The sequence below is a fragment of the Nelumbo lutea genome, chromosome 3, assembly GCF_056320005.1.
Source record: "Nelumbo lutea isolate HS-2025 chromosome 3, American lotus-T2T, whole genome shotgun sequence".
In the NCBI taxonomy this organism is placed as follows: domain Eukaryota; kingdom Viridiplantae; phylum Streptophyta; class Magnoliopsida; order Proteales; family Nelumbonaceae; genus Nelumbo; species Nelumbo lutea.
Genome location: NC_142686.1, coordinates 16,233,976 through 16,260,757, shown reverse-complemented (window position 1 = coordinate 16,260,757; position 26,782 = coordinate 16,233,976). Strand labels below are relative to the sequence as shown.

Genomic DNA, 26,782 nt, shown 5'->3' with positions numbered 1-26,782 from the left:
GGAGAGTATGCTCACTCACCCTGAAACCGTCCCATTGTCATTCCTAGAAATTATTTAAGTTAACATAATTTGACAATGGATAGGCATTTAATAGACAATGGTGAAACAGGATCCATGTTCAAGTTGCCGACACCATATAGTTGGGATAAGGCTTGGATGATGATTTTGAAACAGAGTAGAATGGTGAGAGAGCTGTATACCCAACCCCATGGCAGCACACACATGCATACAGATGCTAAAAGCAAAAATATTATTGATAGCACCTAATCTGTTATGCTGAACAGTCAACTAGGTACATGGACTGATACTACAATTCATATCCTCCAGGTGTTTAAAAACTTAAGAAAGTGCAAGTGAATAAGCTCCTTTTTATCTGCCTTAAATTTGCTTGACTTGCCATAGAAGCTTATCAACTTGAGGAACCAGTCTTGTTACCTGGCATCTCCTTAATTCCACTGCAACAATAGAAGTGTGGCAACTTAACTCGACCACAAATCCTGTGAGAAAGAATGCAAAGTAAGAAAAAGACCCAGTTCCAATTGAAATATTTCAGAGATAAAACATATCCAGATAGTCAGGTTAAATATACATGGCACACAAGACAAAACAAGCATGCGTTATGTATAAGCTGCCAGAGGTGTCAACAAGTGTCAATGCCTCTTGCACCTGAAGCATATGCCTCAGAGGTATCAACGCTTCTGGCATACTACTCAGGGCATTTTGGGGGCCCTTAGCCTGCGCCTCCCACACCTTTTAAAACACTGGTTACAACAAGTGAGATGGGATACACCATAAAGTGGATATATTGTTTGGCCATGCCTCTTGTAGGTACTATAAAACCTGCTAAAACAATCAAAATCAGAAAAATCAAAGGGGCCCAGTTAGCTATCTGGGTTACTAGTTCATAGTTCAAGTGTCCTGGTCAATGATGGATTGACAACACAATTTACATACGGAGATTCTTACATATGCAAGACTTGGGTAAAGTATCACAGGTTGAGTATTGGGAAGGTCCCTAAAAAAACTGCTCAATGGCTAGAAACTGGAGAACCTGCTTGAGCTTAAAATCAACAAAAGCAATAGTAAGTTCTCCAGAGCCAACACCCAATGGGACAAGCCAGTGTAGATCAGTGGTAGTGGCCTGAGTCAAGGAGATCAGCTTATTTATTTATTTTCCAGGTGGAGGTTGGCATGGGGGATGGATTCCATTGAGAATGACATATATTACATGTTCACATTCATAGCAACACCCATTGACAAGTCACAGAAGTCTCCAAAAATATATCACATTATACATCATGCCTAGTCCTGTACCCACTATTTGCTAAGTCAATCGTGTGTTGCATAAAGTTTACTCTGTTATGCTTAAAAACCAACCAAAGTTCAAATTGATTTACTGAGAATCACAAAATGCTATATAAAAAAGCGTTACAGATAGACATAAGAAATATGCCATATTTCATCATAACATTCAAGATATGTTCATTTTAACTCTATAGGCTTTACAAAAAAATGCTAACTTTAATAGTCAAAAAGTTAATTGCCTTACTTGCAGCGAATTATTACTGGTATAGGTTTCAAAGCCTTTGGTCCATTTCTTATACCTTTCTTATGAGGAGACACCTGCATGTAATCCTTGACTGTCACCTTCAGGCTTCAAAATATTTTATTATTCAAAATTTCTAAACCTCAACAACAAGCATCAAATAAGAAAAGACATGTCCAGACTCATATATACAAGTAATTGGAGAACAAAATTTACTAATCCTTGTTCAGGTTAATCAATATCCACTGCAAAGATCTATTCTACTATAATAGCTGATGCCATTTTATTACTATGTTGCTGAAGACAGACTTTTGCAACTGTTTTTGATCAATCCTTGGGCACGAAAATTAAATCTCAGAGTAAGAATAGCTCTTAAGTTACTTTAAAATAAATTATTTGAATAAATATAAAAAATATGGAAAACACTCAAACTGTTCATTAAGAATAAAGAAACACTAAACCTAGATCTCCCCCCAAATCTCAGTCACCAATCTTATCTAGCATCTCACCAATTTAAGCATTTTCCATATTTGGAAGAGAAAAAAGTAATCTACAAATCTTTTTGTCTCTCAAAGCCCTTCCAGACATGTGCTATAAACATGTGGATCATAATCCATAGAACGCCAAAGTTGTATAGTTGTATAAGCATGTAGTTGAACAGGTGTCCAATGGCAATCAGGGTGCTTGTACATTGTTATTTTATTATCCAGTGATTTAAAAGGCATGCCTAGGCGCTAAGGCAAGGTGCATTTTAAGGTATGCACCTTGCCCAGGCCCTAGGCATAACACTTTCGAAAGGCGAGCGCCTGGTGCGCCTTGCGCTTCAGCCCAGGCATGTGCCTTTTTTTATTTTTTTGCGCTTTTTTGTTCTTTTTTGAACCTAGCAGCTAGGCTGGGGGCTCCACCCCTAGACCCTCAGCCAAGCCTCTCGAGGCAAGCCCAATGAAGTCCGTGTTAGGGTCTTAAATTCTTAATCCTTACACAAAAAATGATTTTATAATTTTAATTGCCTTTAAGAAGATATTTTATTAGGATGAATGAATGAACAACATTAGCAAATAAGAGATTCTATTCTGCTCTAGTTCGTTCGCTCGTTGTTCATTCATTCATCCTAATAAAATATCTTCTTAAAAGGCAATTAAAATTATAAAATCATTTTTTATGTAAGGATTAAGATTTTAAGACCCTAATATAGACTTCTTTGGGATTGCCTCAAGGGGTTTGGTACAAAGGCGGCTCATAGAATCAGGAATGCAAGATGTTTTACATCACATTAGCTATTTGAAGTAATGCAATTGAAAAGAAATAAGTGGATTTTACATGCTTGAAAATGTTTTATATGTTTGATTTTATTTTTTAAAATTTAATGTGAATATGCTTTACATGTTATGTTTATGTATTTTAATTTTAGATAATAGGCTTTTTGAAACATTTATTTAAAAATTTAAGTTTATAAATTTTTATTAATGTTATGTTTAATATTTTTGTCATTTTTTTTAATTTTTGGGATTTTTGTTTGAAAAATTTGGCTTTTTTTTTGTATTTTTGCACCTCGCTTCATGCCTCGCCTTGCACCTTGAGCTTTTAAAACACTGCTATTTAGTTCCTCGTCCATCTTTTGAAATTTGATGATAATAAGAATCTAAGTTCTAGAAACTTGATGTAGGATAGCCTTGGGATGATCAAATCTCTAAAAAATATAGGAAAATAAGGAGAAAGAGAAAATAGAGATAAAAAGATGATAATAGATGAAGACATAAAGGATACATGTACATAAAAAGTGAACTATTGGCAGTAGTGGAGAATGTAGCAGATTGTGTGGGGTGTAAGGTAGGTAAAATGCCTACAAGATATTTGGGAATGCCTTTAGGAGAGAAATGTACTTCAAAGGAGATATGGGAGCCAGCATTGGAGAGAACAGACAGGAGGTTGACTTCATGGAAGGTAAGATACTTATCAAGTGGAGGAAAACTAACCTTAATTAAAAGTGTTTTGTCTTCCTTACCAAGTATTAACATGTCTCCTATCTTTGTTTCCAATTCCAGCAAGCACAGCTAAGGTAATTGAGAAGAAAATGAGAGATTCTCTCTGAAAAGGCTGGAAGGAAGAGTTCAAATTGCACCTGGTTAAGTGGAGTAAAGTCTACAAATCAAGAAGGCAGGAGGACTGGGGGTGAGGAGGCTAAGAAAATTTAATATGGCCTGTCTAAGCAAGTGGTATTGGAGATTGTATGAACAGCCTAATACATTGTGGAGAAGAATTATAATGGCAAAGTATGGTGCTAGCAATATGAACTGGGAACCAACAAAGCCAAATTCATCATATGGGTGTGCAGGGTGGAAGGCCGTTCAGAGACCTCTAAGTGAGTTCATAAAAGGAGTCAAGTTTGTGGTGGGAAGTGGTATGAGGATCAATTTTTGGCATGACATACAGTGTGGAGATCAACCCCTTAAAAAGATATTTGCCACATTGTTTGGAATTGCACAAAATAAGGATTGTTTGATAGCTGAAACATTCTCTCAGGAAGGAAATCCAATTGAGTGGTGCCTTGTTTTCACAGAAGGCATCTGAATGAGAGGTAGGACAGTGGATGGAGCTGATGCAGCAAATTTGCACCATCACACCAGATAATGTCAAGAAGAGATAAAAGAGTTTGGAGGTGGGAAAAATCAGGAATATTCTCAGTTAGGTCTTTCTATAGCAGAATTAATGGAGATGAGATGGAAAGCTTTCCAGAGGCCGGGGTGTGGAATACTGTAGCTCCCCCCAAAGTTGCTTTTTTGATGTGGACGGCAATTTCAGGGAAATGCTTAATAGCAGATGAATTGGGAAGGAAAGCACTAAGGGTGGAACCCAGCAGGTGTGTAATGCGTGGGGGAGCTTCTGGAGATTTGGATCATCTTCTTATTCATGGCAGACTAGCAAGGACTCTATGGATGAAGTTTCTGGGATTGTTCAAAGTTGAGTTTTGGTTTCCAAAAAATTTGGGAGCTTTACTATGGTGCTGGTGGCTGAAAGGCTTATCTAAAGGGGGGAAGCTTATATGGAGTGTAGGGCCTGCAACAATGATCTGGACAGAAAGAAACAGAAGGCTTCTTGAAAATAAATATAGTGAAGAAGAAAATTTGATGAAAGGATTTTGGGGTAGATTGTATTCATGGGTAGGAATACAAATATTTCAGGGATAGGCCACATAATGGGCTCTGCACAGTGCCTTGTTTTACCTTTGCTCTCTCTCTCTCTCTAAAAAAAACATAACTATGACACCATCTTCCTGAATCAAGTATGCAGTCACACCAAACTCCATGTGAGACCTTCAATAGAATTACATCAAAGAAAGGAAAACAGAATCCTTGAGCATTAAAACATAAAAAATGGGAAAACACTAAAAAACAAGGGCAAAATTTCTATTGTCAAACTTATTGTTCACTTGTTCACTTGTTCTCTTTTACTGCAAAACTATAGACGTTATAGATGGAACAACTTTTAAACTAAATAAAACTCATTCAAAAAACTTATAACAGTAACTTCTTTTTACCCATTACACATTTGACACAAATTCCAGAAAAAGATCATTACTGATCCTGTTATGTACCAAAATAAATTCTAAAAAAAAAAAATTTAAATAGCCCAAAGAATCAACATCAACAGAGAAGAATAAGCACAAGGAAGGGGGGGGGGGATGAAGAGAGAAAGGAGAAACATTGATGACCTTTTTCTTTGGGACAGCCATGAGTTCCATGGAAGCACCAAAAGCGAATTTGGGAAGTATGATATCAAGCTTGCTTTCCAAATCTTTGTTGAATTCAGGTAAAACACATGGTGTTTCAGTTGAACTGCCAATTAGCCTCTCCAAAGGAGCAGATCGAACAGAATGAATCCACCTTCTATAGCCTAACCTAAGCCCCAAACATCCCATTGTGTTTCTGAACATATTGGTCATAAATGCCATTATTTCAGATCAATCAAAGCTCTGGATTTTATCTCCTTGAGCACTCAATGTTAAAAAATGTAAACATAGAGGATGAGAATGATTTCATAGTAGTAGTAGGCATATCCCATGCCTATAGTTTAACATTAGCAGGAAATGAATGCAATACTCAAAAGTATAATAAAATAAAAGGAAAGGTACCGATGATACAGAAAGCCAACAGAACTATTGTTTCAGAGGAAATTTCCAAATAGAGATGGAAAAGTTAGACGTATTAATGAGAATAGAGAGTACAAACATTAAAGCCATAAAAATCCAGAATGAAGACAATAGAAAGCATGACAGGAAAAGAAAAAAAAATAGAAGATGAGATTTATAGGAAGTTCAGTTTAAGCAATTCCTCTCTAATTGCTCCTTATCAATTGAAGGATGATCCAACCAAACTTGAAAGTTATTAAGAGAAAAGGATATACCAAATGTTGTAGAAATCAATAAAGAGAAGGTCAATCACAAAAGTCAAAAACTATGGAGATGTTAGCTAACATGTATGTTCTTTTTTTTTTTTCCAAAATAGAAGCAATTGACATATAATCAAAATCATATTATTTTTGCTGATGTGCCAGTTGTTTTGTTTTGAAAAACAAATCATAAATATTGAACATCCTCTATATCTAATTGATAAAACTAATAAGAGAAAAGCAAACAACCTTGCATTACTAGATATACTCTATTTTATTCTCAGCTTCTCCTGATTTTAGGACATAATAATTCATCATCATCATTATCCGTGCCTTATCCTAATTTATATGGGGTCGGCTACATGAATCCTGTTTGCCAATCCGTTCTATTTAAAGCCATTTTAGGCATAATAATTAAGAAACATAAAATACAAGAAAGATAATCAAGATGTAATTTGTGATGATAATTTGTATCCAAAAAATCCAGAGTTCTTGAAATAGATGAATAAGTCCAAAGAGGAAAGGAAGACTGTATATTGTGGGTCGATTTATAAAACAATAACCATGAGTCATGGATCAACCACAGTATCAGACTAGATTACAAACATTAAAGGAAAAGTCTAAAAATAGCAATCACAAATGATACCTCAACAAGAACAAAGATAGAAACCTGATTATTAATATTACCGTTAAATTATGAATAAATTTAAAAATAGGTAACATAGAGTAACAATAGCTTTTTTCTTAATTCCGGGATAATAGTGGATCAATGCCACCGAGATCCTACCGTAATCAAATAAAATGGGGCTATACCAACCATGGAGGGGGGACACGGAAGCATACCGCCAGAAGGAAACTAAATATATTGTGAAAATGTAAAAGTTAAAAAGAAAGAGAAATGAACGTATTTTAAATGTCTTTAGAAGATTATGAAGGCCAAGACACATGGAATTTAGATTCTAAACTGTCGAGAATTAAAAAGTAAATAGATGCAAAGGCAAAGATTGAATCATGGCGAACAATCTTGACTTGCATTAGCATCGGAACTTGAATCTTGAATACCCTTGCATGAAAGCCAAGACGGATTACAGATAGAACTTAGACCTTTGCACTCTCAAGGTTTAAAAAGTAGAAAAAGAAAAATGCAAAGATAAAATTGAACCGTTGAGAATAATAAGAGATTGAATTGAACTGTCTTGGCGGGAACTTAAGCGCCAAACTGAGCCAGTGTCGGAATGATGATCAGAAGTCAGAACCAATCTTGACGTCGAGTGCCTTCTCAGCTGCAAGACCTCTGCGGGGTTCCGGTTGCATTGAGCATGAGAATGAGAGAGGAGGAATTAGGGTTTTCCCGCGACTGGGAACGAGGTATGTCATATGTGTTTTGTTAACTTCTACACTCCCACGCTGCACGCTGGTTCTCGAACTCGCATACATGGACCGGGCCGCCACGTCGTTTAATGTCTTCAGCTTTCAAAATTAACGGAACTCGCCTCTTAACGGCAGCCGTTTGGGCCCTAAAATTATTATAGTCAGATTTTGAAACGTCTCTCTCTCGTCCGCAGTCCCTATCCTCCCTCTCCCTCTCACTCCCGTCCAGGGTCAGGGTTCTACCTTTCAACCGGCTAGTGACCAGAGCAACCGGCGACCGGCGGCAACCTTCGTCCGGATACTGGCCATGGTTCTTCTTCTTCGTTTTAATCCTTGGTTTGGCCGTTGCATCCCTTGAAAACTAATGTATTCTTTTTTTATTTTTTAATTGTTCCAGAACCGGTGGAACGGACAAGGTATCGGCCATTACGGGCGGTGATGGCATTCTTAACCATTACCGGTGAAGAAGAACAGCAGGTTAGCCCGGTAATTCCCTTCTCTCTTCATGCTATGTCTTTCTGTTCAATATTCCATGGTCAGTTCCATCGTGCTCTCTTTTATTTTTTAAACAAATATTATGTTTTCTTGCTTCAGCCTTAAATCTTAATGGCTTGTTCTTCTTAAATCAGTCCGAAAATATTCTATTTTGAGATAAAAAAAAGAAAACGAAGCAAGGTGGAACTAAGAAACAAGCTTATGTTTTGTCATTTCAATGACAGAGCATGATGGAACTAAAATAACGTTCAATATGTTTTGCTTTTGCTTCATGGAATCTCAATGGCAGGGTTCTTTTATTTGTTTGGCGTTTCAATGATAGAGTTATATTCTATTTTATTTGTATCTTAAGAAAAAGTTTATGAGAAATTGAGAATGTACATTCTGAAGATTTGGCGTTATTTACTTGCCAATTGCGATGTGGATTTCTATACTGTATACTGTAGTTGGTGAAAAACACGAATGAGCTAAAGCCATTTTTATCTGCAATTGTGGCTTAAGATTAGGACTCTCATTACTCGCCACTTTTTTCCAGTTTCTGTACCTAGAAAGCTAGAAAATAGCCATGAATATCAACTTTTACAACACTTATTTTTTTTTTCCTTTCGAAGTTTTGGTTTTGAATGAATAACTTGCTAAAAATTATAAAAAAAAAGTATAGTTCAAAAGTTGAAAGATAGAAGATGTCTTTCCGGCAATGTTGTTGAGAAGAATCTTAGATTCAATTAAATCAGGGTTGTTGTATTAGGGGCTGTTGAAAGGACCGCAGGTTACCTTTGTTAGTGTGAAAACTGAAAAGAAACTCTCTCTTATTAAAAATTGAAATTGGTAATGCCAAATCTTCGAAGTGGAGGGTCCCCACCTTAAATTTTAGTAATTGAGAAAAAATTATACTTAGTTCGTGGGACATAGAAGTTTTACCTATAACTTATAATAACCAGCACATAACAAGTTGAATACAAATTAAAACTCAATCAGTTAGACCATCCAAAAGAACAAAGGGACAAAAGGAGAGTTGGGTTCAGGACTTAAGAACTTCAGAATGTAAATAAGGGGTCATTTCATTACAATTGAAATGGCTGAATTGAAGGACCTCTTGCTTTATCTTACTTTAATTTTATGTTTTTCAACTCTCTATTATTTATAGATTATCCACAAACTTTTATTTATTTATTTATTGTTTGAGGCTTAGGCCTCTCCCCTATCACACCCAACTGCCTTACCTCCTCCTTTAGCCTTTTAAACCTTGCACTCATGTGTAGGGAGGTGTCTCGCTGTCCAAAAAGCCTCTAAAAGGGTTTCCCCTATTCCTGTGAGGGAGATTATATTTGCAGACACGAAACAGAAGAACGGTAAATCGAGAAGAAAGATGCGACCACCTTCACTCCATACCAGCTTCTTCTCTTCTCTTAAGCAGGTAAATATTAAATAGTCATATAATATCAAAACCCCATCATCAAACTATATTTATTTTTGTTACATTTTAATTACAATTTACATCTGAACAGGTTGAGAAGAGGTTGAAATCAGAAAGTTCATCGCAGGTTCATGGACACTGTTCTTCATCAACTAGAATAGGAACAAGTTGCAATTCAACTGACCCTCTTAGCTCTCCTATTTACCTCAACTACGACCAACAACCCAACAGCAGCAGCAGCAGCTCAGCCCTCCATGACAGTGAACCTCCTCCAGAGTTTCTCTCCCATTCTCTTGACTTCCCAGTGACCCATGAAGACCCACCTCCACCAAACATGGAAAAACAAGACCAGGTCATTGGTGAGGCTGGAAACAACAAGGATGATATCAAGCAGTTGATTGAACTCCTGAGTTTGTCAGACTGCACCACAGAAAATGAAGATGAAGAAAAGGATAAGCAGAAACAGAGAACTAGTGATGGGTTTTGCTTTTGTCGTGGAGGGTTTTATTCAAAGATTGCTGGGGTGAGGGGACCCAAGTGTGTGAAGGAAATGGAGAGGTTGGATGGGTGGATTAAGTACTTCTTAAGTGGTGGTGATGGAGAAAGGAAGGAGCCCTTGAGATTGGTTCACTTGCTCTTGGGTAAAGCAGCTTGTGCTGGTGAAGATGATAGTGGTTTTGGAGTGTTTGAGTTCCCACCAACTATAGAGGAATTTCTGCAGTATGATCCACCAACGACTTAGGCCAAATTGATTTTCTTTTGAACTGTTATTAACCTGTGTATGTGAGAATGAATGGCTTTTTAATCATATTAAAATCTAATCACATTATTTATGTATTTGTTCCTCAAAAAAAAACCCATTACAGAAGCAGAAGCCTGTGATTGCATGGTTGAAAATTAATCTCATCAGATTGGCAAGGCCTTGGGCCTTTTTATCTTGGGTGTAGAGGCATTCACTAGAAAAGCCTTCAAAGGATTTGAGAAAAATAGGAAGGAGAGATGTAAGAAGACTATTTTGAAGGAAGGTGGAGAAGTGGAATGAGGGAGAAGGTTAAGAAGTTTCCATTTTGATCTGTGTGAGAGTTGTCGTGTGATGTATTGGTCAGGTTCTTGTAGGTTGTGTGCGAGTTGTATTGGATGGTGGGATTGTTCTTTCTTTTCTCTGGTGATTTCTTATCACCTTCCTCGTGTACTTTCTTTTTGTTTTCTTAATGAAATTTCAAAAAAAAAAAAATCAGATTGATTGCAATTTTTGGCATTAAGATGTCAGCAACTCTACATCACCTCTGTGATCCTCCCAATATTATGAAAGACAGTTTTTAAGAAAGCTTGTAATAATAGAATGAAAGCCTTATTTGAAATGATAATTGTTATAAGATTTGAATGTTTTGGTCAATTACAAGTTTCAAATCCATTACAACAAAATGTATTAAACTATCATGAAGATCATTGATCCTGTACAGTTGTTGATGTGCTCTTATCTCAGTAATGGTCAAATCCCAATCAAAGTTAGTGGATTGTAAGGATCTTATTGGTAAGTTCATAGCTTTGAAAACATCCATAGAATGCTTTCATGAGATCATGGTCTAGGGGCTTTTATCCCTTCTTCGGCAAGAAAGCGTCATTGCTTGGATCTAATTCTACTCGCCTTGTCTTCAAAAGGGCAGACAAGACCTCATTCATGTATGTCCGATCCTCTGGTGAGAGCTAATTCGATTCGCCTTCTTCGGCAAGAAAGTGCAAGACAAGGCCAATTCAAGGAGATCAATCACTTTCTTTTGCTCCTTTTGGGCGGATATGGTGAGAGCTAGATCTGGGTCAGTCACTTGAAAAAGCCTTTCTGCTCCATTTTTGAGAGCCTAATCCACCAATTGATGAAGAGTAATTCACAATCCATTCTCTTCTATTGGCCCAATTGGACTTCTTTTGGTTAGGAACTCCATCACCACTTGTCCAAAGCTGAAAATGTCAACCTAAGTTGTAATTTTCCTCATGTATGCAAATTCTAGAAAAAAAAAACTAAAAAAGAAAGAAACAAATAAATACATTTTCTCATAATCAGTAGTAAAGTCTTAAGTGGAGAACATGTCATAGATGGGGCAAGAAAATGCCCAAACCATTGTCTGTTGAACATGTCATAGTGGAGAACATAATGTGATTGTTACTAATCAAAGAAAAGAACATCATGTGATTGTTCTCAAGCAATTCATAGAGAACATCAAGTAAGACTGCTTTACATTGTCTGTTGAAATGGCAATTGATTTGTGTCTTAATTGAAATGGACAATTTGTTTTCACCTATTGATTTAAGATAATGTTCTTTGAAAATTCAGATAATACTTAGTTGCTTAAGATGCTCCATGGTTTTCCGAATGGACCCATTTAGCTTGTTTCCTTGGAGATTTAAGTTTTTTTTGAAGTTAAATAAAAAATAAACTTTATAAGTGAAAAAGGTAAGAAATCACCCAGCAAGAACAGACCCAGAATATGACAGGCCTGCCCTAACAAATAGTCCCTTAAACAGAAAAATAACCCTATATACAAAACAAAACACCTTAAGAAACAAATCCATAACCGAGTACAGATATCACAGAGATCCCTTCCACCAATCCCTAGAACAACTAAAACAAACAATAGGCTGTATATCCCAGACCCTCCAAATCCTGCCAAAAAGCACATAAGAAAAACACCCTGAACCCAAACAACCAACTGATGAAATGCTCAACTTAAGCTTTATCCATTTTCTCATCATGCCCACTGTCTAATATAGAAAACTCTTTTCTCATATGGGCTTATTTCTTTATCTTTCTTCTTCCTTTTCTTTTTTTAATCCCGCTCCAAATACTCCCAGCTTCGACCTGGCAAAAACATTTGAAACATGCCTCTTTTGATTGGTTTTCTGTCTTCTAAATCTTTCTTAATGCATTAGGGCATTTCTCCACCTTCATAGATACCTCCCTTTGAGCATTAATTCTTTCTAACTCAAATATGGCATTTTTCTCAAACAATTGATCAGTACTCGTGTCATCTCTACACTTCCCCTCCTCTACGCCTACACTTCCTTTCAAATATGAAAGGAACTTGAATCTTGAGAAAGCATTTGGAATGGTACCTGTGAATTTGTTTTGTGTTAACCGGAGAAAAGTGAGTTGTTTCAACTCAAATAATGGCTTTGGAATCTCACCTTCTAGATTATTCTCAGGCAGGGAAAATAATTGAAGTTGTGAGGAAGTTTTTCGAAGGGTAAATTACAAAGCCCCCCATACTATGGGGTCAGTGACAATTGCCCCCTTGAACTTTCCTTTGGCTGCGTTTGGTTGGAGTGCAAATCTGAACAGTTGCAAATTTGCATTCTGGTTCAGATTTGCATTCATTTGGTAAGGTTTAAAAAATACACCTATTTTTTATGCAAAAATGTGTATAGACCAAGGTTTGCATCGAAAATAGGTGAGAATATTGCTTTATAAAAAACAAAGGAAATTTTGCCATGATTTTGGTCGAAGTAAATAAGCATAGGTTTTGACTGTTTTCTCTTCGAGCATTCGATAGAGAAGAGAAAGGTTCTGCGATAGAGGTAAGAGAGATCTGAACTCCAAATAAATCCATTTGCCGAGGTAATGAGAGATCTAAACTCTCGTTTTGATTTTCTTTTCATTTTTAGGTCACTTCCCTCGTCGGAAGAGAGATCTGAACTCCAAATCTATCGATTTGCCTTTTCCTGAGAGGTATTCTGATATTTCTTCGTCCTATGGGTTTTCTTGAATCTTCCTTCATTTTCCTCTTGAATCTTGAATCTATTCGGTTCATTGAATCTTCCTTCATTTTTGGTTCCTTGGGATGTTATCTTATTATGGGTTTTCTCAGGGAATAAGTACTTAGAAAAAAAAAAAGCAGAGATGTGCGTTTTCTTTGGTTTTGGCGATCCTTTTGCTGAATTTGGTGGTTTTGGTGGCTTTGGTATTCATAGGAGTCTAACCTCTAGTTTTTTTTTGGGGGGGAAGGGACTCTTTCAGTGATCCTTTCTTTACTTAGTCCATTCCAAAGCATGTTTGAATTTAGTATGATGGGACTGAGCATGTACGGGTCAAGTTCAAGGTTTTTTGGAGACTCAGATATGCATCCAGTTGGATTCCTGGAGCATCAAGCTCCACAATCCAGTAAACCAAAGGGGCCGATTATCAAAGAGATAACATCTGAAGATGAGTCCAAAGAAGAACAAGGAGCCAAAGCGAAAGAGAAGACTGAAAACCCTAGGAAGTATTCTAGGTCAAAGGAACCGTATGTTGAGGATCCAGATGATGAATCTCAAGGTTAAGTCCTTGCTGTAATTGCATACTGAAACTATATATATATATACTCTTGTAGTTGCTATTTATATATACTGTTGAAGTAGAGATTCATTGTGTTTTATCTTTCAAAGAGGAAGAGCAAGCATGTTCAGTATTGGAATGACTATAACAGGGCAGATAGAGCGCATCCCCAAGCTCGTAGTTATAGCTTTCAGAGTTCCACTATTACTTATGGAGGTGCCAATGGGGCATATTATACTTCGTCTACAACCAGGATTGGCAGTGATGGGGTATGTACATCTATTTGGTTGACAGTTTGGATGATATGGGACTCTTTAAACTAAAGCCTCTCTTTTGGTGGTCAGGTGACTGTAGACGAGAACAGAGAAGCTGATACAACTACTGGTCGAGCCACACACAAGGTTTCGAGGGGACTTCATGATAAGGTATCATTTGGAGGTTCTCTAACTCAACATCTTGATTTGTTTGCTCACCATTGGTTGGACCACTGGAGTTCTCATTATGCCTAGGAGGCCTGTAAATTGGAAATTAAGTAATATTGCATGGATGCAAACATAGGAATCAGAATTTGATGCATGTTGCATTGTCTGACTTGGCAAGATGAAAAAAGGGAAGAATCAATTGTCTATAGAAAAGTATAAGCTGATAAAATACTCCATATTCCTTGTTCTACCTCTATGAATTGTCTGCATGGATTCTCCTGACTGTATTAAGTTCTTTACACGATGCCTATCAGATATCTACCTTGATGGACACTTCTATATAACATCTTTCCTTTATAAACAATGAATTGGACAGTTCATTGTTTTTCATTTGATTATGCTGAGGCTCCATCTTGCACCTTTTCTAGTGAAGACTCTTTGTATTATCCTTTGATTTGATCTTAATAAAATTTTCTTCATCTTTCAAAAAAAAATGTTTTTGACCAAGACCAGAATTCCATAGTTCATGGGTTGATCTGTTTTTCATTTGTTTAGGATCCTCCCTCTTTCTGAGTTTGCTTTCCCATACTTGTATAGTGCTTCTTCTTGTGGTAATGTTTTACAGGTTTAGTAATATTATTTTCTTTTACAATTAAGGGGCCATTGGTAATGGCTTATGACTGAAGTTGCTGAACTTAATGACTTATTGCTTTGTCTTTTGGTGGATAAAAGAATTAAATACTAAAATATCAAGGTATAATAATCTACCCAACTTCTGATTTCATCCATTTAGGATCTCATAACCTCATTCTTATTCACTAAAAGACAAAGCAATAAGCTTTTCAGTTCGGCCACTTTAGCTATTAACAAACTGGTGAGTTTCCGCTCACCTCGGAAACCTCTTCGAGGGAGGCTTGACCTCCTGAAACAGAAAATGGAGAGAAAAGAGAGAAGGGAGGGAATGTAGAAATTGGAATTAGGGAGAGGAAAACTAAGGGAGAATCATTCATTGCTTTCATTATGTGATGATGGCCTTATATAGCTGGCCTACAGGTGTAATATCATAGGGAATATCCTCTGATTTCTGAATAACTAACTCTGGCAGATAACATGGGTGGAAAATCTTCAGGTGGCAGAGTAACCAACTCTAAGTGTAACTAATTATGGGGCTTTGCCGCCTGGCTCCTCTGTCTTCTTGTGAATGGCTGATAGGTGGCGGCCTGCTCCACTCCCCTAGTGGGTTCTGGATGGGGTGTTTGGGTCTCAACAGTTCCTCCCCCCTTAGCACTGACCTTGCCCTCAAGGTCTAGGTTGGGAAACCTCTCATTCAGCCTTAGATAAGGTTCCCATGTGGCCCCTTCTGGAGGCAGATTGGCCCATTCAACCTTGGCTTCTGGCACCACCTGCCCTCCTCGCCGAACCCATCAGAAATCCACAATCTTGTCAAGCTTCGTGTAAATGCCCCCTTCATCTGTAAATTGGGGTAAGTTCGGTGAGATAGGGGTATAATTTCCCACAGCTTTCCTGAGAAGTGAAATGTGAAACACCGGGTGTAGCTTCGAGGTAGCAGGGAGGTCCAATCTATAAGCAACAAGGCCCACTCTCTCCAGCATCTTATAGGGCCCATAATATCTGGGAGCTAGCTTGTGCCAAGCCCGTCTCATCACTGAGACCTGGCGGTAAGGTTGGAGCTTAAGGTAGACAAAATCACCTACCTGAAATTCTAGTGGGCGGTGGTGAGAGTCATAGTAGGCCTTCATCTTTTGCTGGGCTTTAGTCAAGTTGGCCTTGAGCAGTCTAAGGATCTCATCTCTAGCCAGTAGGCGAGTCTCTACTTCTGCCTTCTTAGCCGACCCAAATTCATAAGGTAATATGGGAGGAGATTCTCTGCCATATAGAGCCTTGAAGGGTGTCATTCCTACTGCTGACTGATAAGTTGTGTTGTACCGGTATTCTGCCCACGGAAGCCAATGAGCCCACTGTTTGGGCTTCTCCCCTATGAAGCACCTCAGGTAGGCTTCTAAGCACCGATTAAGAACTTCAGTTTGTCCATCTGTCTGGGAGTGGTAACTTGTGGACGGGTGCAGTTGGGTTCCTTGCAATCGGAAGTATTCCTTCCAGAATGAACTCAGGAAGGTAGGGTCACGGTCCGACACAATGGATCTTGGTGTCTCATGCAATTTGGCGACGTCCCGTATGAAGATGTTAGCCACCGTTGCTGCGGTGTAAGGGTGAGGCAGAGTAGAGAAATGGCTATACTTGGTGAGACGGTCAACTACTACCATGATAACTTCCTTCCCTAAAGAACGGGGAAGTCCGGTGATGAAGTCCATGGAGAGGTCTTCCCATACTTGCTCTGGAATCTTGAGGGGCTTTAGGAGGCCCGCGGGAGACTGTGAGGAGTATTTCTGCCGTTGATAGGTCTGGCATTCAGATACATAGTGTAACACATCCTTGTGCATACCTACCCAATGGTAGTGGTTGCTGAGCCTCTTTAGAGTCCTTAGCCCTCCTGAATGTCCTCCCAAGGAGGAATCATGAAACAACTTTAATAGTTCAGTTTTGTGGTTGGAATTTGGAGCAATCACGAACTGTCCCTTGAAGAAGAGGTCTGGTCCCACAATTTGGTACCCTGCAACCTGGGAAGGGTTCTATCTTAATTTTTCCCTAATGTCCTACAGCTGTGGATCAGTCCTTGCTTCTTGCCTTATGGTTTCAAACAAGGGAAAACTAGATTGAGAGTAGGTTAGGTGGGCCAGCTCTTCTACCCGTGATAAGGCATCAGCTACCCTGTTAGCAGGCCCAGGTTTATACTCTATTCGGTAGTCGAAGCCCATAAGTTTACTAAGCCACTTTTGCTGCTCTGGAGTGTGCGCTCTTTGTTTTGCTATATATTTCAGACTTCGTTGGTCAGACCTTATGATAAATTGGTGCCCCAATAGATAGGTACGCCATTTATGGACTGCCATTACCACTGTTATCATCTCCTTGACATAAGTGGACTGGTTCTGGTGGGCGGCTGATAAGGCCTTGCTGAAGTAAGCAATGGGTTGTCCCTTCTGCACTAGGATGGTCCTCACCCTTGCACCTGAGGCATCACACTCAATCTCAAAGGGCTGAGTGAAATCTGGAAGAGTAAGGACTGGAGGGCTTGAAACTGTTGTCTTCAAGTCTTCAAAGGCCCGTTGGGCTTCATCAACCCATCTGAAAGAATCCTTCTTCAACAGGCGTGTTAGAGGGGCGGCCATGGGCCTTAACAGTAGTGGGCTTGGGCCATTTTTGGATGGCCTCTATCTTTTCTGGGTCTGCCATGACCCGCCCTGCTGCAACCACATGGCCTAAGTATTGTATCTGTTTTTGTCCAAAAGAACACTTGGTCATTTTGGCATGTAATTGATGTTCCTTTAGAGTGGTGAGGATAAGTCTCAGATGTTCCATATGGGTGCCCCAGTCCCTGTTGTAAACCATAATGTCATCGAAGAATACTAAAACAAATTGCCTTAAGAAAGGCCTGAAAATGTCATTCATAAGGGCCTGGAAGGTGGAGGGGGCATTGGTGAGCCCAAACGGCATAACCAGGAACTCATAATGGCCATCATGGGTTCGGAAAGCGGTCTTGTGGATGTCGGCCTGGCGAACCCGGATCTGCTGGTACCCGGATCGCAGATCCAGTTTGGAGAACACCTGTGCTTCTCCTAACTCATCCAATAGTTCATCAATGAGGGGTATCAGGAACTTGTCCTTCGCTGTAATCTGATTCAGGGCCCGGTAATCTACACAAAACCGCCAACTACCATCATTCTTTTTTACTAGGAGTACAGGGGATGAAAATGGGCTGGTGCTGGTTTGTATATGCCCTTTGTTCATTAGCTCTCTTACCGCCTTCTCAATTTCTAGCTTCTGGAAATAGGGGTATCTATATGGCCCCACATTGGCCGGTTTAGAATTTGGTAAGAGGGGTATCTGATCGTCATGGGCCTGGGGTGGAGGTAATTGGCTTGGTTCCTTGAACACATCAACAAACTGATCGAGTATCGATCGTAGTGCCTCGTGTTGGGCTTCCGTGGGCTGGTCACAGCCTTGATTGTTTAAAGTTGGAACTGTGGGCTACATGCCTAAGTGCATAAATAAGGGCTGTCCAGTATCCTTGGAGGCCCGTAATATGGAAGTTACAGTATCACCTTGGGGACTTGGAGGTTGCACCCCTTGGAGATGGCAAGTTTGACCATCTTGATAAAAGTCCATTGTCATTTTGGCCCAATCACACAGTGCCGGCCCTAGGCCACGTAACCAATGAATTCCCAGAATAATATCAACCCCTGAGAAATCCAATGGGTGGAGATCCACCATGAAATAGTGGCCTTGTATAAGGATCCTTTCCTTCTTGCACACACCATCACATGTCAACTGACTTCCATTAGCCATATAGATTGAAAAGAGTGGAGTGGGTTGTATAGACATACCTAGTTGCATTGCTAATCGGCAAGTGATGAAATTCAGGGTTGAGCCACTGTCAATCAAGATCATCACAGATCGGCCCACCAACCTTCCTTCTACTCGCATGGACTGAAGAGGGTTGAGGCCCATGAGGGCGTGTAAGGAGATCTCGGCTCCCCCAGTTCTGGTTCAACTTAGATAAGTTCACAATCTTCTATGTTTTCTTCCGGTTCTTCCTCTGTTTGAAGGAGAAACATTCGCTGGACTCGACACTTATGGCCTGGTCCAAACTTGTCATCACAATTGTAGTAGAGGCCCTTCTCGCGTCGGGCTTGCATCTCAGCCCATGAGAGGCGCTTGAAGGGCACAATGGGCCTGGACAGATTGGGCTTCTGAGAATCCCCAATTTGTTTCATGGGTTGCTATTCGGTCTGCTGGGGAGCCCTCACATTCGGGTAGGAAGGCTTGCTGGTTCTGCGCATGCTATCCATCTTCTCTTCTTGCAGGCGAGCCATACCCACCTCCGCCATGACTGTCGCTGGTCGAAGAGCTCTCGCTTCCAAGCGGATGTCTTCTTTGAGACCTCCCACGAAACACCCTACCAAAGCCTTCTCTGGCCATCCATGTACCTTGGTTGCCATTCTTTCGAACTCGAGCTGGTAGTTTGCTACTGTCCCGGTCTGTTTTAGTCAAGTGAGGAGTTCGTCGTAATCCACGAACGCTCTTAGCCCAAAACGGATGCATAGGGCTTCTGTGAACTTCGCCCAAGTTACCTAAGGATGGGTTTGTCGATACCACTGAAGCCAGAGAATAGCTCGCCTTCTAGGTGAATGGAAGCGATGGCGACATGCTGGTGTGCAGGGGTTTCATGATACTCGAAGAATCTCTCTGCTCTGAAAATCCAATGAATGGGATCTCCACCGGAATAGTTGGGAAAATTGATTTTAGTAACCTTTCCGGCGGGGTAACCCCTAGTTCTCTAGCTACCTGAAACAGAGGCATCGACCCCTGTTGGATGACTAGCCTCGTCGGATTGTTGTTGGGAGGCGAGGTTAGAGATGACCACCTTGAGATCCCTGAGTTCGTTCAGTACCTAATGGAACCCAATCTCAAGTTGGTCGACTCTATCTTCCATGGTAGAAGATCTTGTCTGCAGCATAGCTGGTCTGCAACCTTGCTCTGATACCAACTTGGGGAGTTTTTGCTCACCTCGGAAACCTCTTCGAGGGAGGCTTGACCTCCTGAAACAGAAAATGGAGAGAAAAGAGAGAAGGGAGGGAAGGAAGAAACTGGAATTAGGGAGAGGAAAACTAAGGGGGAATCATTCATTGCCTTCATTATGTGATGATGGCCTTATATAGCTGGTCTACAGGTGTAATATCACAGGGAATATCCTGTGATTTCTGAATAACTAACTGGCAGATAACATGGGTGGAAAATCTTCAGGTGGCAAAGTAACCAACTCTAAGTGTAACTAATTCTAGGGCTCTGCCACTTGGCTCCTCTGTCTTCTTGTGAATGGCTGATAGGTGGCGGCCTGCTCCACTCCCCTAGTGGGTTCTGGAGGGGGTGTTTGGGTCTCAACACAAACAGACCCTTAGTGGGCTCTTTGGGGCGAACCAGGGAAAGAGGCAAACAATGTAAAAATAAAAAATTGCAGTGTAGAATTGAATGATTTGGCAGCTTAGGCTCTAGCGTGTAATTTGAGTGTGAATTGCTTTGTTTCCCTATCTTTAATGAAACTATTGAATTACTGGTACTTGTGAAAAACTCTTTGATAAAATTGTTTAAGAACTGTTATTTGCCCCCCAAAAGCAAAGAAAAAAGAAACTTCAAGATTTCACTCTAGTGTCTAGTTTAAGTTTGTAAGACCGGCTTTCTATAATACAAAATGACAGTCAAGTTGTGCTTTATACATATATTTTCTAATGTCTACCTTGAAGAAGTTTTGCTCTTAGTTTCTTTTGGAAAAGAAAATCCATCCATTCTCATAATCATTGCTCCAAGATATATTATTCATTTTTATTATATTTCTTGTGCCTTCTGAGTTTTGTTGCATCTTTAATAAAAGAAGTCATGCTGGCATAACACATTTGTAGAGAAACTGATGTGTCCGTAGGGTAGAATGTACCTAGTCTATTTGTTATGTTTTTCTGTTATTCTAGTTGTTATTTACTTTTTAGTTTTATATTGTTAAGTGTTATGATGTAAACACCAAGGGTAGATGTGTCCTTTCATGTAACTAGCATAACATATAAATATTAAGTTGAAGTGGCGGCGACAGATTAATTAGAATCTGTCATTCCTTTCAAACCTGTGTTCTACTGCTCTCTCACTAATCTTTCTCCTTTTTCTTCTTCACTTTCTCTTCTGTTCAAACCTGAAATTCCAAGACTGATAGCAGTCTTGATCATCTTCATGGTATCAGAGCCAAGTTGGGTTTCTTATGTGAGTCTAATACTAGCCGACCACATGAGAATCTCCTAGGACTAGAAGCTGAAAAGGTGGAGTTCGCAGACTGATTCTTGGAGATTGCCAGAAGTGCTAGCAGTTGTTGGAAGTTTTGTTATGGTTGCAGAGTATTGGTGGTCAGGAAGGATCAGAGAAGACTAGGGTTCGGGTAGCCCTAGAAGGCAGCGAACAATTCTTTTCTTGTAAGTCATTTACTTTTCTAAGAAAAGATAGGTTGGACCTATCTGGAGAGGAAGGCTGAACCATTCTAGGTTTTCATCTCTTCGATTCACTAGGGTTTTACAGCAAACCTTACTGTTCTATTGTGACTAAAACCCTACTGGTTTACACCGAACTGTCTCAGCCTTGTTTCTTTCTACACTAGAGTTTGAAAGTGATCTTGCGGAAAGCCCTAGTGCTGGACCGAACCTTGTGATCTACTTAGAGCTGTCCTCAAGTTTATTGTTGGCATTGATCGAATTCTAGGGTTTCATATTAACCATACTGCAAGTCTATCTATACAGTACTGATTAGATTGTGCAACTGAATCGATCACTTTAAGGACTGATTAAAACCCTAATTCTGCAAAGGCAGATCAGACCTCCTTCTAAGCTGTTTTTCAGAGTATTTTGGGGTTTTCGAACTCTCTTAAAGGGGTTAGAGCTCTATGGACAGCCATTGTTGTGTTTGTTAGTTGGTTTCATATTAGAGTTATCCCAGTTGTGCACATACACTGTGAATACAAATTAGGCCTATACTATTTTTGGTTGTTATTGGTAGTCCAAGTGTTGTTTTAAGACTTGACCGAGATGGAGTTTAAAAATCAGGTAGAAGGCAGCTTTGGGAGCATCAGTTATGGTAGTGTTTCTGAGATGGGTGGTCAGATTACAACCGTAAATTCAAGTACTCTAGCTTTAGCCTACCATGCCTCAACTCCAGGTACTACTGAACCTTGTTGGGTAATAGATTCAAGTGCATCCGACCACATGACTAGCTTGCCTTCACTGTTTACCTCTTACCATTTGTCATCTGGTAGGGATAGAGTATCTATTGCTGATGGCTCCCTGGTTCCTATTTATGGGAAGGGGGACATTAAGTTATCAGATACGATCTTCTTGTCTTCTGTCTTACATGTTCCTAAGCTTGATACTAACCTCCTTTCAATCAGTAGTATTACCAAACACATGAACTGCTCAGTAACTTTCTTCCCTGGTTGGTGTGTTTTTCAGGACCTGGAGACGAAAAAGGTGATTGGGACTGACCGTGAGACGAATGGGATCTATCTGCTCGGGGAGAGTTCTCGTCGGGAAAAGTCAGTGGGTAAGAGGTCACTTGTTTCCTAAAGTGTGAGTTCGGTTATGCTTTGGCATAACCGATTGAGTCATTTGTCTTTTCGATCCTTAAAGAGTTTGTTTCCTACTTTGTTTGAGTCTGTTGAGTTGTCCCAGTTGCAATGTGAAAGTTGTAAGTTTGCTAAACATTGTAGAAACTCTTATTCATTGAGTAATAAAAGGAGTAATCGTCTTTTTGATCTTGTGCATACGGATGTTTGGGGGCCATATCACATTCCTTCTATGGGTGGGTACATATATTTTTTGTTATTTGTTGATGACCATACCCGATTTTCTTGGGTTTATTTTATGCGTTCACGAGATGAGGTTCTCGCCCTGACCCAAAACTTTCACCAAATGATCCTAACACAGTTTGATGCCAAGATTAAAGTTCTTAGATTTGATAATGCAAATGAGTACTTTGCTAAGTCATTGGCATCTTACCTTCTTACTCATGGGGTTATCCATCAGAGCTCTTGCCCTCATACACCTCAACAGAATGGGGTTGCAGAAAGGAAGAATAGACACATCTTGGAGGTGGCTAGAAGTCTTATGTTTACCTCCAATGTCCCTATTCGCTTCTGGGGTGATGCTATCCTCACGACAGTCTATCTTATTAATCGGATTCCTTCCTGGGTTCTTGATTTGCGATCTCCTTTTTCCCTTCTATACCCACATGAGGAGTTATTTTCTATTCTCCTTAAGACATTCGGTTGTACTTGCTTTGTTCAGCTTCTCGGACCCCATCACTCCAAGTTTGAACCCAAGGCCTCCAAATGCATTTTCCTTGGTTATGCACGAACTCAAAAAGGGTATTGCTGCTATGATCATGTCTCAGGGAGGAAGTTCGTCTCCATGGATGTCACTTTCTTTGAGGAGACACCCTATTATCCTCGGGTTTCTCCTTAGGGGGAGAGCAGTGAGAGTAGGGGTTTAGGTCCATGTCTTTAGGGGGAGAGCAGTGTGAGTGGGGTAGTTCCTTTACCTATTCCATTGGGTGATGGGAGCTGCAATGGTGAGGGTGGCCAGAGGGATCAGGAGTTGAGAGTCTATCACAGGCGGTGCAGGCAGGTTGATCCCGATCATCAGCAGTCCAGGCCAGCTCCAATCTCATATGTGGCTCCAGGTCCAGGCATTACAGTCCCAGGACCCACAGAGACTTCTTTTATTGTTGCCATTTCACCTCCTACAGATGACCTTGATCTTTCGATTGCAGTCCGTAAAGGGAAACGACATTGTACCACATCTATAGCCCACTGTATTTCCCATTTTTTATCCTATGTTTGCCTATCTCCTACCTACAGGTCCTACCTTAGTTCCATTTCCAATGTCCCTATTCCAAGAACAGTGCAAGAGGCCTTATCAGTCCCGGATTGGAGAGGTGCAATGCAAGTTGAAATGGATGCTCTATTGAAAAATAATACATGGGAGCTAGTTGACTTCCCCAAAGGAAAGAAACCAGTTGGATGCAGATGGGTATTTACTGTAAAGCATAATGCAGATGGTTCCATTGAGAGGTACAAAGCTCGGCTAGTTGCAAAATGGTTCACTCAGACTTATGGCATAGATTACTTGGAGACGTTTGCCCCGGTAGCCAAGATGACCACCATTCGGGTTCTATTATCTCTTGCAGCAAACCACACTTGGCCTTTGTACTAAATGGATGTTAAAAATGCATTCCTGAATGGGGTCTTGTAGGAAGAGGTTTACATGCAGTTGCCTCCTGGATACTATGATACAGAGACAGGTAAGAAGGTCTGCCGGCTCAATAAGGCATTGTATGGTTTGAAGCAGTCACCTAGAGCTTGGTTCGACAGATTCAAACTAGCTCTTGGGAAGTTCGGTTATGTACAGGCCCAATCAGATCATACACTTTTCATCAAGAGGGTGGAGTCTTCACTGACACTACTTGCAGTATATGTTGATGATATTGTGGTGACAGGAAATGACAACCATGAGATTGAGTCCCTCAAACAACTCCTTCATTAAGAGTTTGAGGTGAAAGATTTGGGTCCACTATGGTATTTTTTGGGTATTGAGGTTGCTAGATCTAAACAAGGGATCTTTGTCTCACAGAGGAAATATGTTTTAGATCTGTTGGCTGAAACTGGAAAGTTGGGTGTCAAACCTGTAGATACACCCATTGAACAGAACCACAGGATTAGTGCAGAGAGTGGAGAGCTGCTTGAAGACAAAGTTATGTTCTAGCGGTTAGTGGGAAAGCTCCTATATCTGTGCCTCACTCGGCTAGATATCAGTTATGCAGTTAGTGTTGTCAGTCAGTACATGCATTCTCCTAGAATCATGCACCTTCTAGTAGCAGAAAGAATACTAGCATACTTGAAGAGATGCCTGAGTAGAGGTATACTGTTCAAGAACAATAACCACATGAAGGTAGAGGTCTATACGGATGCCGATTGGGCTGGGAGTGTTGATGACAGACGGTTTACCTCAGGATATTGTGCCCTTGTGGGAGGAAACCTTGTCTCCTGGAGAAATAAGAAATGGAGTGTTGTCTCCTGGTCTAGTGCTGAAGCAGAATACAGGTCCATGGCCAACGGAGTGGCTGAAATCCTATGACTAAGATCTCTACTTGAGGAGTTGAGTATTGAGTATGAGAAGCCTCTGATGCTGTATTGTGATAATCAAGTAGCCATTAATATAGCACATAATCCAGTGCAGCATGACAGAACCAAACACATTGAAGTTGATCGGCATTTTGTACGAGAGAGGGCCTCATCTCAAGAAGTATGCCTCCCTTACATCACTTCTAGTATGTAACTAGTAGATATCCTCACTAAAGCCGTATCAAGAAAGAAGCTAGAAGCGGATCTATCCAAGTTGGGAATGATAAACATTTACTCCCAACTTGAGGGGGAGTGTAGAGAAATTGATGTGGGCCTCACAGCTGTGGGGCCATTCTGTCAATAGGGTAGAGTGTACCTAGTCTATTTGTTATGTTTTTCTGTTATTTACTTTTTAGTTTTATATTGTTAAGTGTTATGATGTAAACACCAAGGGCAGATGTGTCCTTTCATGTAACTAGCATAATATATAAATATTAAGTTGAAGTGGCGGCAGCAGATTAATTAGAATCTGTTCTTCCTTTCAAACTTGTGTTCTACTGCTCTTTCACTAATCTTTCTCCTCTTTCTTCTTCACTTTCTCTTCTGTTCGAACCTGAAATTCCAAGACTGATAGCAGTCTTGATCATCTTCAACTTTAATTACTTGAACGGAGAAGTAACATAAAAACAGTACTTTGTGGGAGCATTATTTTGTATGTACTTAATTTTCATGCTCCTGACAATTTTAACGTGATGTCATATCCATGATCGCAATTGTTGGGTTGCATAGGTTGGAGGAACTTGCATAAGAATTGGGGGAATCGCAAAAGGTTCTGGCATGATCCACCCAAATATGGCTACCATGCTTGGTGTATGTCTTGTTCAGTGAACTCTAATAATCTCAGAAAGTTCGCATTGAAAATTGAGATTTACAAATCAATGAATTATAACTTCTGCTCCAGGTGATGTTTTCAGGTGTTTTTAGAAGTGCAGAAGGGATGTTTAGCAACCTTGAACACGTTTTCATGTTTTCAGGTTAATCATTAGTCTTTCAATAGAAGAACCATAAGAAGCTGAGCCTACTCTTACGTTCAAGAATGCACTCAACAAGAGATTTTCTAGATTCTGTAATTTCAAAAAGAAGTATTTAACAAAAGGACTTTTGTTATTTTTTATATTTATTTAATGGTCTGTTATTTTTTATATTTGTTTAATGGTGGGAGTAGCTAGAACACCATTTGGTAACAAGGAACAATTGTATTTGCATTGATGAAAATTTGCATCTTCCAAAACAAATGAATTGAGTGCAACGTGGTTGTGTAAATCTTGAACCACTTTGCACTCACATGAACCAAACATTTTTGTTTTGCACTCTACAAATATGTAGAGTGCAAAATGTACAATGCAAATACATATAAAAATAATACAAAATAGGGATTCTAGCAAATAAGGGCAACTTTTAGCCCTTAAAATCAATAAAAAATAATATTTCTACATAATAATCAAAATGGGGTAACTTTTATTAGAAAATATAAAAAAAGGGCAGTCACTTGTCTTCCTCCTCTGCCTTTGTATTCACTCACTTCGACGGTATAGGAGGGGGGTAGAGGAGGCATTCCCATAGATTGCTCTGCCTCTATATCCATCTTTGAAGAACTACACATCTCAACTTCCATTAACGTTGAAATGGAAATACTCATCCATCAAGGCTATACCCCATTTTGTCTTGTGCACCTGAAGAAGAAACCCAAAATACATCGATTGATGTGAACCCAACAGAACTACCGACGTTGGAGGAAGTATCGGTGTACATCGTCTTCCCGATTGGATTTGCTGCAGTTCCTACAGCGACAAGTAGCGGCATACTACGTTGTCTGCATTCGAAGCACAGATTTGTAAACTATAGGCCATCATCGTGAGGAGGTCCATGAATTTGAAGTTTCTGATAATCTTTCTCTGCATTTGCTACATGATTGTCGAGGAAGAGAATTTACACAGTTTTAGTTGATAGGGTGGTAGACCATCATTGGAGGACTTAACAAAGGCAG

At 39.8% G+C, this 26,782-nt stretch overlaps 2 protein-coding genes across 8 annotated transcripts; one reads left to right on the top strand and one right to left on the bottom strand.

Annotated features, from left to right (window-relative positions):
- Positions 1-227: 227 nt before the first annotated feature.
- On the bottom strand, positions 228-7,387 carry LOC148863195 (Ribosomal L32p protein family). Of its 2 annotated transcripts, none has more exons than XM_088976103.1 (4): positions 7,098-7,387; positions 5,259-5,472; positions 1,550-1,623; positions 228-497 (listed from the first exon to the last, which is right to left on the bottom strand). In XM_088976103.1, the coding sequence occupies exons 2-4, from the start codon at positions 5,463-5,465 to the stop codon at positions 410-412; spliced, it is 369 nt and encodes a 122-aa protein (XP_088832229.1). In that variant the 5' UTR covers positions 5,466-5,472; positions 7,098-7,387; the 3' UTR covers positions 228-409. The 2 variants fall into 2 exon arrangements, with proteins under 2 accessions (XP_088832229.1, XP_088832230.1); XM_088976104.1 differs by having other exon boundaries at positions 7,128-7,300.
- Positions 7,388-7,480: 93 nt separating this feature from the next.
- Positions 7,481-25,943, top strand: LOC148863194 (uncharacterized). 6 transcript variants are annotated; one of them, XM_088976098.1, is made up of 8 exons: positions 7,481-7,616; positions 7,704-7,783; positions 9,064-9,218; positions 9,310-9,938; positions 13,679-13,796; positions 13,872-13,952; positions 25,525-25,605; positions 25,697-25,943. In XM_088976098.1, exons 3-8 carry the CDS (start codon positions 9,171-9,173, stop codon positions 25,772-25,774), a joined length of 1,035 nt encoding a protein of 344 aa, XP_088832224.1. In that variant the 5' UTR covers positions 7,481-7,616; positions 7,704-7,783; positions 9,064-9,170; the 3' UTR covers positions 25,775-25,943. The 6 variants fall into 6 exon arrangements, with proteins under 6 accessions (XP_088832224.1, XP_088832227.1, XP_088832225.1 ...); XM_088976101.1 differs by having other exon boundaries at positions 7,704-7,792; positions 25,770-25,943; XM_088976099.1 differs by having other exon boundaries at positions 7,704-7,792; positions 25,710-25,943.
- Positions 25,944-26,782: the final 839 nt, after the last annotated feature.